The 12,500-nt window shown below is 44.5% G+C and overlaps 1 protein-coding gene and 1 long non-coding RNA gene across 2 annotated transcripts in view; both read left to right on the top strand.

Moving 5' to 3' along the window:
* The window catches only part of LOC308170779, a 370,737-nt gene that overhangs the window by 184,793 nt on the left and 173,444 nt on the right, over window positions 1-12,500 (top strand). The gene's annotated exons all lie outside the window — the stretch shown is intronic.
* The window catches only part of LOC308170857 (actin-associated protein FAM107A), a gene marked incomplete at its 5' end in the record, with an annotated part of 37,248 nt that overhangs the window by 11,818 nt on the left and 12,930 nt on the right, over window positions 1-12,500 (top strand). The window contains 1 exon segment of the mRNA XM_080545714.1: window positions 7,628-7,706. Within this exon segment, the coding sequence (XP_080401840.1) occupies window positions 7,628-7,706 (79 nt within the window).

Raw genomic sequence — 12,500 nt, 5'->3', positions numbered from 1 at the left:
CAAGCCTATCCGTATTCTAAATGTAACACAACCAGGCTTACTGTGGAACAGACACACTTATAGACACTGCTTACACAGACATTATCAGCCTACTTGACACAGAAGTATATCCAAATATTTACAGACCATGTTTGTTCTTTGTTACGCAGTGATAAAACAAGGAAACCTTCACCTGATATGTGGATAACTATAGTAACCGTTGTGGGAGTGAGCTTGATATCACAGAACATGTTTATACAGACAGAAACACATATTTAAAGCTTCTCTAACCTTATACTGTCACTAAGGCATGTGTTATAGTTGTATATCATTGTATACTGAGAAATGTAAGTCTCTCTACAGTTTGGTGAATCTAGCAGCACTCAAGGAAGGCCCATTTCCTTCCTGGAAGGGATGGGCCAAGATCTGTGGCGCAGTGAATAATTCTGACTATGGACAGGGCCCATAACTTGTGTAACCACAGATTTGTGTAATATGATTGGTTCCCAAGAATAGTGACCTCATGACCAAGGACAGTTCTATAAATATGAGTCCCAATATATATGAGCAAATCAGAGAAATAATTTATGCAACAATGTTGCAAACTCATCCACTTGCACCGGGTCCTGATTCTGACCTTAGTGTGACAGTGCATGGCCTTTAACGGAACAGTTCCAGCAGCTTTTGATTATTTTAGTAGTCCTCGGTGAAGAGGGAGTTTCTGTGTCACAGACTAGCTCTTAATCTGAAGGTTTACTCTGCCACACTCTGCTGACATCTATTATATTGTGTATTATTTCAGCAGGGCGTAGTTACAGGTCCCTCCTCTAGATGGCAGAATCAACACACTTCACTGCCTGATCATTCAAACTACACACTCTGGAGTCGAAACCAGTAACCATTCTTACTGTTGTGATGTTGAGATGTATAAGAGAACCACATGTATTGATTGAGAAATCTAATAAGGAGCTTTAATGGACATTTACACTAAAATCATCATCAGAATTCTTCAAATGTTTTACTGTAGTAGACTACAATAGTTGTTAAAAGACAACTGTCATCATTACAGATCATTGTAGATATAGGTAATGTGCTTATACTGAAGACAGAATTTCATAGAATAAACATTATTTATACAAAAGATAAGCAGTGCCCTGGATAAGTAATGGGACAGTGAAGCATTTCTTCTTATTTTGGCTCTACTTTTTTGTCTTTCTTCTTTCTTTTTTTTAAGTAAAAAACTGGTTAAAGTACAGATTCTCAGTGCTAACTTGATGGTATTTCTGTACATGAGAGGCGGGGTGCAGCTTGTTAAAAGGCACGGTCTCCCAATGTTTTGAGGGTGGGACAGTGAGGAGAACAGTGGATGAGGATCGGAGGGTACGGGTAGGGCGGTGGGGGAGAAGGAGGTCAGTCAGGTAAGGGGGGGCCAGGCTATGGAGGGCTTTGTATGTGAGGAGATTGCTTTAACAACACTGCACACTGGATAAATAGGTAGGGGAAAGAATCACAATTATTATACAAGAGACAGCCAGAGAGTGAGAAAAAGAGAGAGTGTGTGATGTGTACAGCACGTGTGAATGTGTGTGTGTGTGTGTGTGTGTGTGTGTGTGTGTGTGTGTGTGTGTGTGTGTGTGTGCATGAGGCACGTGTGCGAGCCATGCCTGTGAGCATCTGTGCATGTGTGTGTGTGTGTGTGTGTGTGTGTGTCTTCCAGACAGTTTGTACAATCTTGTGTCCTGCCTTGGTACATGAGTTTTCCTTTCTCCGGGGGAGAGGAGCATGCCTGTTTAGCTGTAATCATCTGTCATGTAGGGTCTGTCTTGGTGGGTTTAAAGAGACCAGAAGAGGTGAACAGGTTTGAGGGTGGACATATCCCCTAAACGCAGGTCTGGGATCAGCCTCAGCAACCCCAAATCCTAACTCCAACCATGAGGAAGTAAACAGCCACACTGACCACTGATCAGTGCTAAATGGCATGTTGTCGTACACTAATGAAAAATGGTGAATGGTAAATGGACTGCACTTATATAGCGCCTTTTTTGCTGCTCCAAAGCTGCTCCAAAGCACTTTACAACAGCCTCTCATTCACCCATTCACACACACATTCACACACCAATGGTGGCAAGCTGCCATGCAAGGCGTTGGCCCGCTCACTGGGAGCAATTTTGGGGTTCAGTGTCTTGCCCAAGGACACTTTGAGATGTGACAGCCGGGGCTCGAACCGCTGATCTGCCAACCTTGTAGGGTTAGGGTTAGGGTCATTAGACAGAGACTCTACCTCCTGCGCCACAGCCGCAGTTGAAGGGTTAGTGACCAGCATGGTGTCTCTGACTCAGAGGGAAGATAGAAAAAAACCAACTCCCTCAAGTTAGGAACACAGTGTATGATGTACGTTACATACCTCAAAGCAAGGCAAGCTATGTGCAACAAGAACAGATTGTGTAAGCACAGCGAGTTGAGGAGCAGTCTATTCATATTTCTATTCAAGGTTAAAATTACTAATGTTGATACAGCGTCTTACCAATATTGAGTAACAAACACTTGCCAGTGTTCAAAGGGCACAATGCAAACATTAGCATGACTTTGCACAATGATGTTATCTCTCCTGTGCCTGCATAGATTACCAAGCCTTCTCTGGTACTCGACATCCATTCACTGTATGGATGTACTAGATTATACAACAGTTAGTTCCGACCAAGTAATTTGATTGGACAAGAGGCATTCCATGAGTGCTGATATACAGCATAACAGCACTGGGACTTTTAACTATTATGTATCACTCCAAAATGACCGTTAATACAAAGTAGCTAGCCTGCAGATGTTTGTGTTCAGGTTACTAGGCAACAGTCCAGTTGCGGAACTATCCTTTGTTGACGGAGCCAAAATAAATGATTAAATAAACTAACAAATCGTAATCTGTCGTCATTTATTACTGTTAACTAATAAATGGCGCTGTAGAACTGTTGTATAAAAGCAATATATCACACTCGAGGTCGTGCTGTTATACTGAATATCTATGTATGGATATACTAGAATGGACACAAGAGTGGTTGCTATCTGACCTAATGAGCCAAGAACATGACCTATCTGTGAATCATTGTGGCGCAGGAGGACATGGGGTCCCAGTTAAAGATTAGGGTAAGGGCTATGGTTGCAGTCTTGTGGATAAGCAAGGCATTTACAGCTAGAAACTGGGGCGGCTGTGGCGCAGGAGGTAGAGCCGCCATCTAATGATCGCAAGGTTGGCAGATCGGCGGTTCGAGCCCCGGCTGGCCACATGTCGAAGTGTCCTTGAGCAAGACACTGAACCCCAAATTGCTCCCAATGAGCGGGCCGGCGCCTGGCATGGTAGCTTGCCGCCATTGGTGTGTGAATGTGTGTGTGAATGGGTGAATAAGAGACTGTTGTAAAGCACTTTGGAATAAGGCGACTATATAAGTCAGACCATCATACAGTATGTTCTTTCCATCGCCAGACAGTGACAATAACCCTGCTCTCCCTTTGACAGCCTGTCTGTCTTTAGCCACTTACGCCCGCTATGTAACCTGAGAGTCCCGAGGTCTGAAACCAGAGCATCGGATCACCAGACCAGCAGGATCCAAATCAATTTTCAGGAGAAAAAAAAAAGAAAACACACCTTGACACTTATTATATGATGAGGTGCCCTGTTGCCGTGGCAGCGTCGGGGGGGCACAGAGGCACTTTCTTTCTCAGCGTAGTTTTAATAAGACATGAGCGAAATCAAACAGCGCTCTGATTGGAGAGGTCAGATGACCCAGGGGTTGTAATGAGATATCAGGGGGCCAAAAGGCAGATGATTGGTTTAGCTTGATAGGACAATAGGGACATTCTGATCATGGTCAGCCAGCCATCAGAGGTACTGTAAGGTCTAGTTTTTCCAGACTGGTAACCGTGGACAATCAACCGATTTGATTGTACATTTAAAGAGGCAAGATGTGAACCTATTAAAACTGTTGAACATAATGTAATGTTTACCTCAATGAGACTAAGCTGGATAAAATGTCAAGATCCTTCTGCTTGTTTATAAAGCTCTCACTGGCACAGCACCAGAATATCTGAAAGATCTTTTGCTAGCCTATCAGCCCAATAGAGCTCTCAGGTCTTCTGCTAGCATATCAGCCCAATAGAGCTCTCAGGTCTTCTGCTAGCAGATCAGCCCAATAGAGCTCTCAGGTCTTCTGCTAGCATATCAGCCCAATAGATCTCTCAGGTCTTCTGACGCTGGTTTTCTCTGTGTACCACATGTACAAAAGAAGAGATTTGGCGAGACTACATTCTAATTGTATGCACCCAGATTGTGTCTCACTGCCAGTTTACATTACGGATGCAACCTCAGCACATATGTTCAAGTCAAGACTAAAAACCCATCTTTTTAATATTGCCTTTTAATGACTAAATAATTAAATTATGATTATATAATGATTGGAGCACTTTGAGCTGCAAAGTTTGCAGGAAAAGCGCTATACAAATAAAAAGTTATTATTATTATTATTATTAAACAAAGGTGACAAATTACAACAAAATCAGGATTGATGGGAAAGTTAGGATGATGAGAATACACACACACATTCAGAGCTTAATTCAAAGCTCCTAGATGCTTATGTGTATGTGCATTATGTGTGACTGTAAATATGGACAGACTTTTGTTCCCTGCTAAGCTGATTTAAAACTTGACTTCATTGTTATTAGCAGAGGCTTTGCCTCTTATACCCTCATAGTGAGTCCCTGGTAATCATAATACCGCTTAGAGAGGCTCCACTCGGTATCAAAGCAAGGCAAAGCTATTTGGAAAGCTTAAAGAGACACTTCATTATTTTGTTTGTAGTCATTTCGTGAGCTTAGAATTATAAGTTTCTATCTCCGTTTAGGGCAGTTCAGAGATATTGAGCGTCAACGTTTTGACATTCCGTTATGTTTTGTGAGATGGAACCTTTGTATTTTATTAATTACTAACTAAAAAATGTCAACATTTTAAAAATAACACCACACAGGCATTAATAAACACCTAATGGATCAGATTACGTAAAAAACTCAATTTTGACCAAAAATGGAGATAGAACCTTATAATTCTAACGTCACGATTATCTCGAGCACCATACCAGTGTATATTATTATGTGTGTAAACTAGCATGTTCTACATTCTGTAGTCAAAAGGTAAGAAGAAAGGAGAGATTACCCCCTACGATGTCACTGTCTTTTTGACTACAGAACGTAGAAAATCACTGTCTTCACTTATGTAGACACTGGTAGGGTGCTGAAGATCATGAGAATTAGGTATTACAAAAAGTGTCCCTTTAAACATAGAGTAGCTAACCCTAACTCAAAAAAAAAACAGCAACAATGCTAACACCTAAACTTGACAATCGGGCTCGAGCCATCAGTAATTATTGTGACTACAGGCTTGTGACATGGTACATGATGATCAACAGACATATATTTTCCATATGAGGTCATGATTGATTGAAAAATTGATTGAAAACCTTTATTGTCCCCAATGGGGAAATTTTGTTGTCAAACAGCTCAGTTAGGGCAGAAAACATTCAATACAGAAAACAGAAAAACATTCAATAAAATACATAAAACAGTGCAGGCTCAATAAGTAAAAAGTTCCAACAGTTCCAGCTCCAGGTCTCCCCCACCCTGCAGGGCCTGGTTGTAGAGTCGGAGTGCAGCTGGAACAAAGGACTGTCCAAATCTTTTTGTACTTTGACGGGGGAGAACAAATCTGTGGCTGAACTTGCTCCTCATCCCCGCCAGCTCGCAGTACATCGGGTGGGAGGGATTGGCCAGCATGGCCGCCAGTTTTTTCCCCATCCTCTGTTCTGCCACCACCTCTAGGCTGTCCAGCCCGGTCCCCACCACAGAGCTGGCCTTCTTCACCAGTTTGTTTAGCTTCGCAGCATCCCTGGCACAGATGTTTCCACCCCAGCAGGCCACGGCGAAGAACAGAACGCTGGCAACCACCGACTGATAAAACATTTGCAGCAGCTTGTTGCAGACACCGAAAGACCTCAGCCTTCTCAGGAAAAACAGTCTGCTCTGCCCTTTCCTGAGGAGAGCCTCGGTGTTGTCAGTCCCCAATATGTATAATTCATATTGGGGACTTGGGAGTACATGAGGAACACCCTGTCCCAACACGGTTCCAGAGGCAAATTTAGGAGTAAAGTAGATCATTCATTAGAAGACCACCCTCCCCAACCCTCCCTTCCCTTCCCTAGGTCCCTTTCCTCACACACACACACACACACACACACACACACACACGCACACACACACACACACACACACACACACACCCAAGCAACCAATGAAGTAACATCAGCAAAATATCCCCTCGCCTCACAAACAATCTCCCTTGTCTCCCCCTCCCTCTCCCACTCCCGCACCCCACTCAAAGTAATGTCATGGAGGTGGTGGGTGGGTGGTGGAGGGGGGGGGGGGGACTCTAGACAGTAAGAGCCTTGTCACCACCCCAAGCCTGGGCAGGCCTCTCCTAGCAACCGAGGGACGGCAACACAATATCCTTTCACACAGCCGAGGGGGTGACCAAAAGGCCCTCCTTTGAATGGAGCTCGTCCCTGTGAAGGAGACTGCGCCTGCAAGACCTCAGTATGGAGGGACAGACCTCAGGGGAGGGCAGCCAGGGGGAGAGAGAGGGAGGGATGGAGGGGGGAGGAGGAGGGATGTTGGGAGAGGGGATGGAAGGATAGTGAAGAGGAGGAGAGGGATGAAGGGGGAGGAAGATGGGGGGATCTCAGGGGGGCAGCCAGGGAGAGAGAGAGGGTAGGGGGGAAGAGGAGGGATGTTAGGAGAGGGGATGGAATGATAGTGAGAGAAGGAGGGAGGAGGAGAGGGATGAAGGGGGAAGAAGAATGGAGGAGATGGGGGGGAGAGCAGAGAGAGAGGGTAGGGAGGAGGAGGGATGTTGGGAGAGGGGATGGAAGGATAGTGAAGGGGGAGGAAGAAGAGGAAGAGGAGAGGGATGAAGGGGGAGGAAGATGGGGGGATCTCAGGGGGGCAGCCAGGGAGAGAGAGAGGGTAGGGGGGAGGAGGAGGGATGTTAGGAGAGGGGATGGAAGGATAGTGAGAGAAGGAGGGAGGAGGAGAGGGATGAAGGGGGAAGAAGAATGGAAGAGATGGGGGGGGGAGAACAGGAGAAGGAAAAAGAAGGATAAGGAGGAGGAAAGGAGGGATAGAGGGAGGAAGAGGAACGGAGGAAGAGAGGAGAACGGGAGAGGGGGACAAGGGGGACAAGGGACACCAAAGCCAAAGTGTTTAATGTCTGCTGTCACAGGGAGGTCCGTTGCCTTCATCTGTTTATGGCCCCTGCACCGGTAATGTCAATTTAAAATCAATGAGGAGACTCTAACCACGTTAGGATGATGCCATGATGGGCGGATATGACCAATGGGAAGAACCAGCGTCTGATGTTTCTGTCTAAACTCATCTCTCTCTTTCTCTCTCTCTCTCTCTTCATCTCCCCCCCTCCCTCACTCTCTCATCTCTCCACCCTTCGTTCTTTCTCTCTCTAACCCTTCGCCCCCTCCATCACTCTCTTTCTCTCTCTCTCTCCTTCCCTCCTCTCTTCCTCTCCCACTCACTCCCTCCCTCTCTCCTTCTACAGAAGGAGTACAACATCAACCACCAGCAGCAGCAGCAGCAACAGAAGTGTGTGAGAAAAGTGAAGCATGTGAACGGCACAGGTAGGTCTTGCTGCCGTATCAGGTTGCCATCATCTCACAGCAACAACATACCTCGGATGCAGCTACTGAAGTGCCAAAGCACCTCTGAATTACAATCTTGCCTTATCACTACCCTCTCTGTGTCCACACAGGCGTAGAGCCTTGTTCCCTCCTCCCCACTCACTGTGACCCCGTGGGCACGGTGGAACTACCTCCACACACTTGGCATGGTTTTACTGTCAGCTGATCCAGTTACAGTGTACTTTAGCCTGCTTCCTACACAGAAAAACAGCAAAATAGCTTTATATTAGCTTATCCTGATGTGATTTTGAAAATGTAAGGATACTGGGGTGGTAGAACGCACATATCTAGGAAAAGTCATGAAAGGAGGGTCCTGAAATGTTATCGAGCGAAAAGATATAACACTTTTTTTTACTCACAAGGGTCAAATGACCACTCACGGCTGAAAAAAGTCATCATTTAAAGGGCCTAATGCATGTTGACAGAGAACATTTTAAGAGATGATTTCCTGCCTGTGTCCATGTGCTGGATGGATTTTGTGGTGTTGGACCGAGACTTTATATGAAATGTCCTGCCAGGTTTGGAAATATGGTCAACATTGAGATCAGCAAGTTTTTAATGTTTTCATTAGGCGTTTGGCTGAGTCCTGAGGTTTTTTTTAACCTCGAGTCGGCACGATGTTTACACTACAGCGCAATGTTTACTACAGATACAGTGACACCACTCAAACGGAAGACAAAGGATACATTCAAACATGGGCCTTATCTTTGCATGACATTTCTGCAGTTCATCACCTACACGCCTACATCCATTAAACAAACAAACATTCTAAGTGACTGGAACTACGACAATACAATTATGTCACTGCGTTCAACAGGGTAACTAATGGTTGTTGTGTGAGCACTTTGGTACTGTCGTGACGTTAGAATTATACGGTTCTATCTCCATTTTTGTCATGTACATAATCTGACCCATTAGGTGTTTATTAATGCCTGTGTGGTGTTATTTTTAAAATGTTGACATTTTTGAGTTAGTAATTCATAAAAATACAAAGGTTCCATCTCACAGAATATAATGGAATGTTAAAAACTTTGACGCTCAATATCTCTGAACTGCCCTAAACGGAGATAGAACCTTATCATTCTAAGCTCACGCTGTGTGGTATTTGCTATAGCTATAACCCTTTCTCAAACTGTAATGGTAGGGAGATACAGTATGATGAGCAACAACTTTTTTTGGTGCTATCCCTAGTTCAATTCAATTCAACTGTATTGGCCATGTGCAGTGCACTAGGAACATGACTTGGTATTCTACCATGCTGAACAAGCTACAGTACATACAACAGCAAGAGGACAATACAACAAAACTCAAGACAAAATATACAGTACCAATATGAGTGAATATTATGAATAAATATACCGTACAACTAAGTGCAAGAACATGTGAAGTGCAAGGTGCAATGATCAGGAGTTATTGAGGAGGGCTGTGGCTTTGGGGAAGAAACTGTTCAAGTGTTGTGATGTTTTTGTCCTGGTGGCCCTGATGTACCGCTGTCCAGAAGGGAGTAATGCAAACAAGCTGTGAGTTCTTGGTCTCTGTCTAGTTAGTTCACGTATTTCACGTCCCTTTGAAGTAGAGACATTGGTCGAGCATGAAGTGGATGAAATTGTCTATTCTCTGTGAAAATTAGTCTACTCTCTGTGCCTGGCTACGGTACTAGAAACTACTGAGTATGAGAGCTAGTCAACACTTGGATGACTTCTGGTTAATATGAGCATTAGGCCAGGAAGCTAAGCCCCTGATAATCCTAGCAGCTAGAGCCCACTGCGGATCAGAGAGAGAGGGTGAGAGAAGGAGGGCAGAGAAGGGGGGGGGGGGGGGTGGAGATATGGGTAAGAAAAGAGAGAGTGTGAGAGAGAGAAGAAGGGAGTTGAAATGAGAGGTAGGCGAGAGAGAGAGCGTGTGAAAGAGAAAAGCGTGAGAGTGTGAGAGAGTGAGAGGACAGAGAGAGAGAGAGAGAGGCGCAGGTTATAGAGAGGGCGGGCGGGGGGGAGAGCAGGAAAGAGAGCAAGCAAAAACATTAGATGGAGAGTGAGAGAGGCAGAGTGGGAGGGAGGGAGGGAGGGAGGGAGTGAATGAGGGAAGGAGGGAGAGGCAGAGTTGGAGGAGGAGGAGGTGACAGAGAGAAGGAGGGAGGGGAGAGGGGGCGGGGAGGGGGAGGGCGGGGCAGTGGAATGCCCAGGGGTAGGTCATGTGACTGTTTACTCTAGCCTGGGCAAGGAGGCATGTTCATGTTCATGTTTTAAAGGACTTCTGCAGCAGCCCTGCCTCTGACCGGCCCTCTACAGACAGACATGTAGGCTCCCAGAGACACAACACGCACACGCACACACACACACACACACATACATACACACACCAGGATACACACACACACACACACACACACACACACACATACACACACCAGGATACACGCACACACACACACACACACACAAACATACATACACACACCAGGATACACACACACACACACACACACACACACACACACAGAGAAACAGAGAGATGGCCCAGAGGGTGACCCATAGCCTCTACCCCCCTGGTCAGTCTGGAAGGCCCAGGGATGTGATGGTGAAGTCAGGTAAGACCCAGAGCCAATCAGGCTCTATTCTGATACACCGCAGGAGAGCAACAGGACTGGGAGAAAGACATGAGAGGGAACTTCACTGATTTAACCAGACAGAACCTATCTAAAGTGATATATTTAGTGCATGTGATACTGTTAGATATTTCATATTTTTGTGTTAATATTGTGTGTTGTTGGTTAATGGCAGGGACAGGGAGATGTGTGAGTGTGTTTTGACACTTCAGAAAAGGGTCCTGACAAACCCTGATGTTGGCTGTGATACAGTGTTATATGGCTGTACCTGAGAATCAGTTAAATTAAACAGGAGAAATAGCTGTGGACAGCTGTGCTGTACTAATGCATTGACACAACAGCAAGTTGTAAATGTTCAAATGTTGAATAAAGCTGTCCTCCTGTCTGGGAAGGACAAACTAAGGAGTCACCGGGCTTCTCGTGAGACATGGACCCCTTCAACTTCTCTTAATTAGTGTGATGGTGCATGAGCAACACTTACATAATCACTTACTGCCTAATCTTCTAAGTTGATAGATTTGATTGATTTATTCTAAGAAAACCATCCTCCTTACCTTTATGACTTTGGCATACTGCTAATATAACCAAGATATGAATGAATGGTCTTTATTGTCATTGCTACAGTACAGGTACCAAACAACGAAATTTAGGAGGATAGTCAGCTGTTGTATGTTTCTACTCTTGAAAGAGTGATTTAGCTACTCTGTTTAGCGCAACGTCAGTATACGGTCTGCACACTTTAAATTGATCTAGTCATCATAAATGGCTCTAGTTGTCTGAGATGTCCCATTTTTGCAGTTTGTGTGTCTCAACGGGTTGTTTATCTAAGTAGAAAAACGCCAGGTTGACCCTTCTCTTTGGTAGAACGGCCCAGTTGCAGTCAAATCAAATAAACTGTTTTGCCGGCCAGTCGTGTTTGAACAGTTTATCAGAGGGGATGTATGTCAGGGCGCTTGCCCTGAGTTGAGTACAGCAACAGTTACTGACTCTACTTGAACAAACAAACACACCATGTACTGGAGGAACATGATTCAATCAACATGGCTTGTCCTGTTCTGTCTCTGTCACTGGTTTGTCAGCAGGGACACATAGGACTGTATTCATTATAGGGTAATCTAATTTGTTTTAATACATCACTATAGTAGGAATTCAAGACAGCATGTAGTACCTGTATACTTTTCTGACACACTTTTGAATGGAAATGTCGTTTTTGTGTGATTCTGATTCTGGTTTAGAGCACTGTTTGTTTTCATGATGTGTTGGTTTGTTTGTGTGTGTACATTATTTCCGCAAACCTTTCCATGTAAATGTCAGAGCTTTCTGTTAGTTAAACACATCTTTTATATCATTCTGATACTGTGTCTAGTTAGGAGTCTTTCAACAGTGTCCTCTTTGGTTGCAGCTATCAGTTAGACCCCCTTTACTTCCCTTTTTGAATGATAATGACTTGATAGAGGCTAAACCTGAATTTCATGGTGTGCCTTCAGTCTGTATTCACAGTGTATTCTGGGGAAAATAAACTCCCCCGCCCTGCCCCATGGGAGCCTGGGAGTTCTGGACATCCTGGGGGCCTAAGCTGATGTTGCCAAGGCGACAACCAGTGTTCTGTTTGTATACAACCCGAGAACTCTTTCACTCTCTGATTTCTTCCCCCCAAGGTGCATAGTGTCATAAAACGAGAGAGGAATGAGTCATTTGCTTCCACCACAAAACAGCATTTTCATTCACTGCCTAACTGTACAACATCGGGGCCATACATGTAGCTGTGATACTTAAGGGAATACTGAATACTTTGATTAGCTTTTTTTGTGTGTTTGTGTGTGTGGCATTGGAAACACTACTGAGTAAACATGAAATAATTCCCACGCCACATTCATAATCCCAACATTTCCTTTGTTTTGATTCCAATAGCTACTTACACCAGCTACTTTCACTTTCATTAGCAATAACAGAGCGTTTCAAAGAGCATAACAGTAACAAAAGTATTGTTATTGGAGAAACTGTTAAGCTATGATATAATAGCAGTGTAATGCAATATCATATACCTCTAGTTACTGTGCTGGGAAGTAGCCCAAGACTTTGGCCAGACACACCAGCGAAAATATGATTTCCCTTGATTCATTCAGAGA

This window comes from Nansenia antarctica (genome assembly GCF_963989245.1).
Source record: "Nansenia antarctica genome assembly, chromosome: 15".
Lineage (NCBI taxonomy): Eukaryota > Metazoa > Chordata > Actinopteri > Argentiniformes > Microstomatidae > Nansenia > Nansenia antarctica.
The sequence above is the reverse complement of the archived record's forward strand: the minus strand, read 5'-3'. Positions and strand labels throughout refer to the sequence as shown.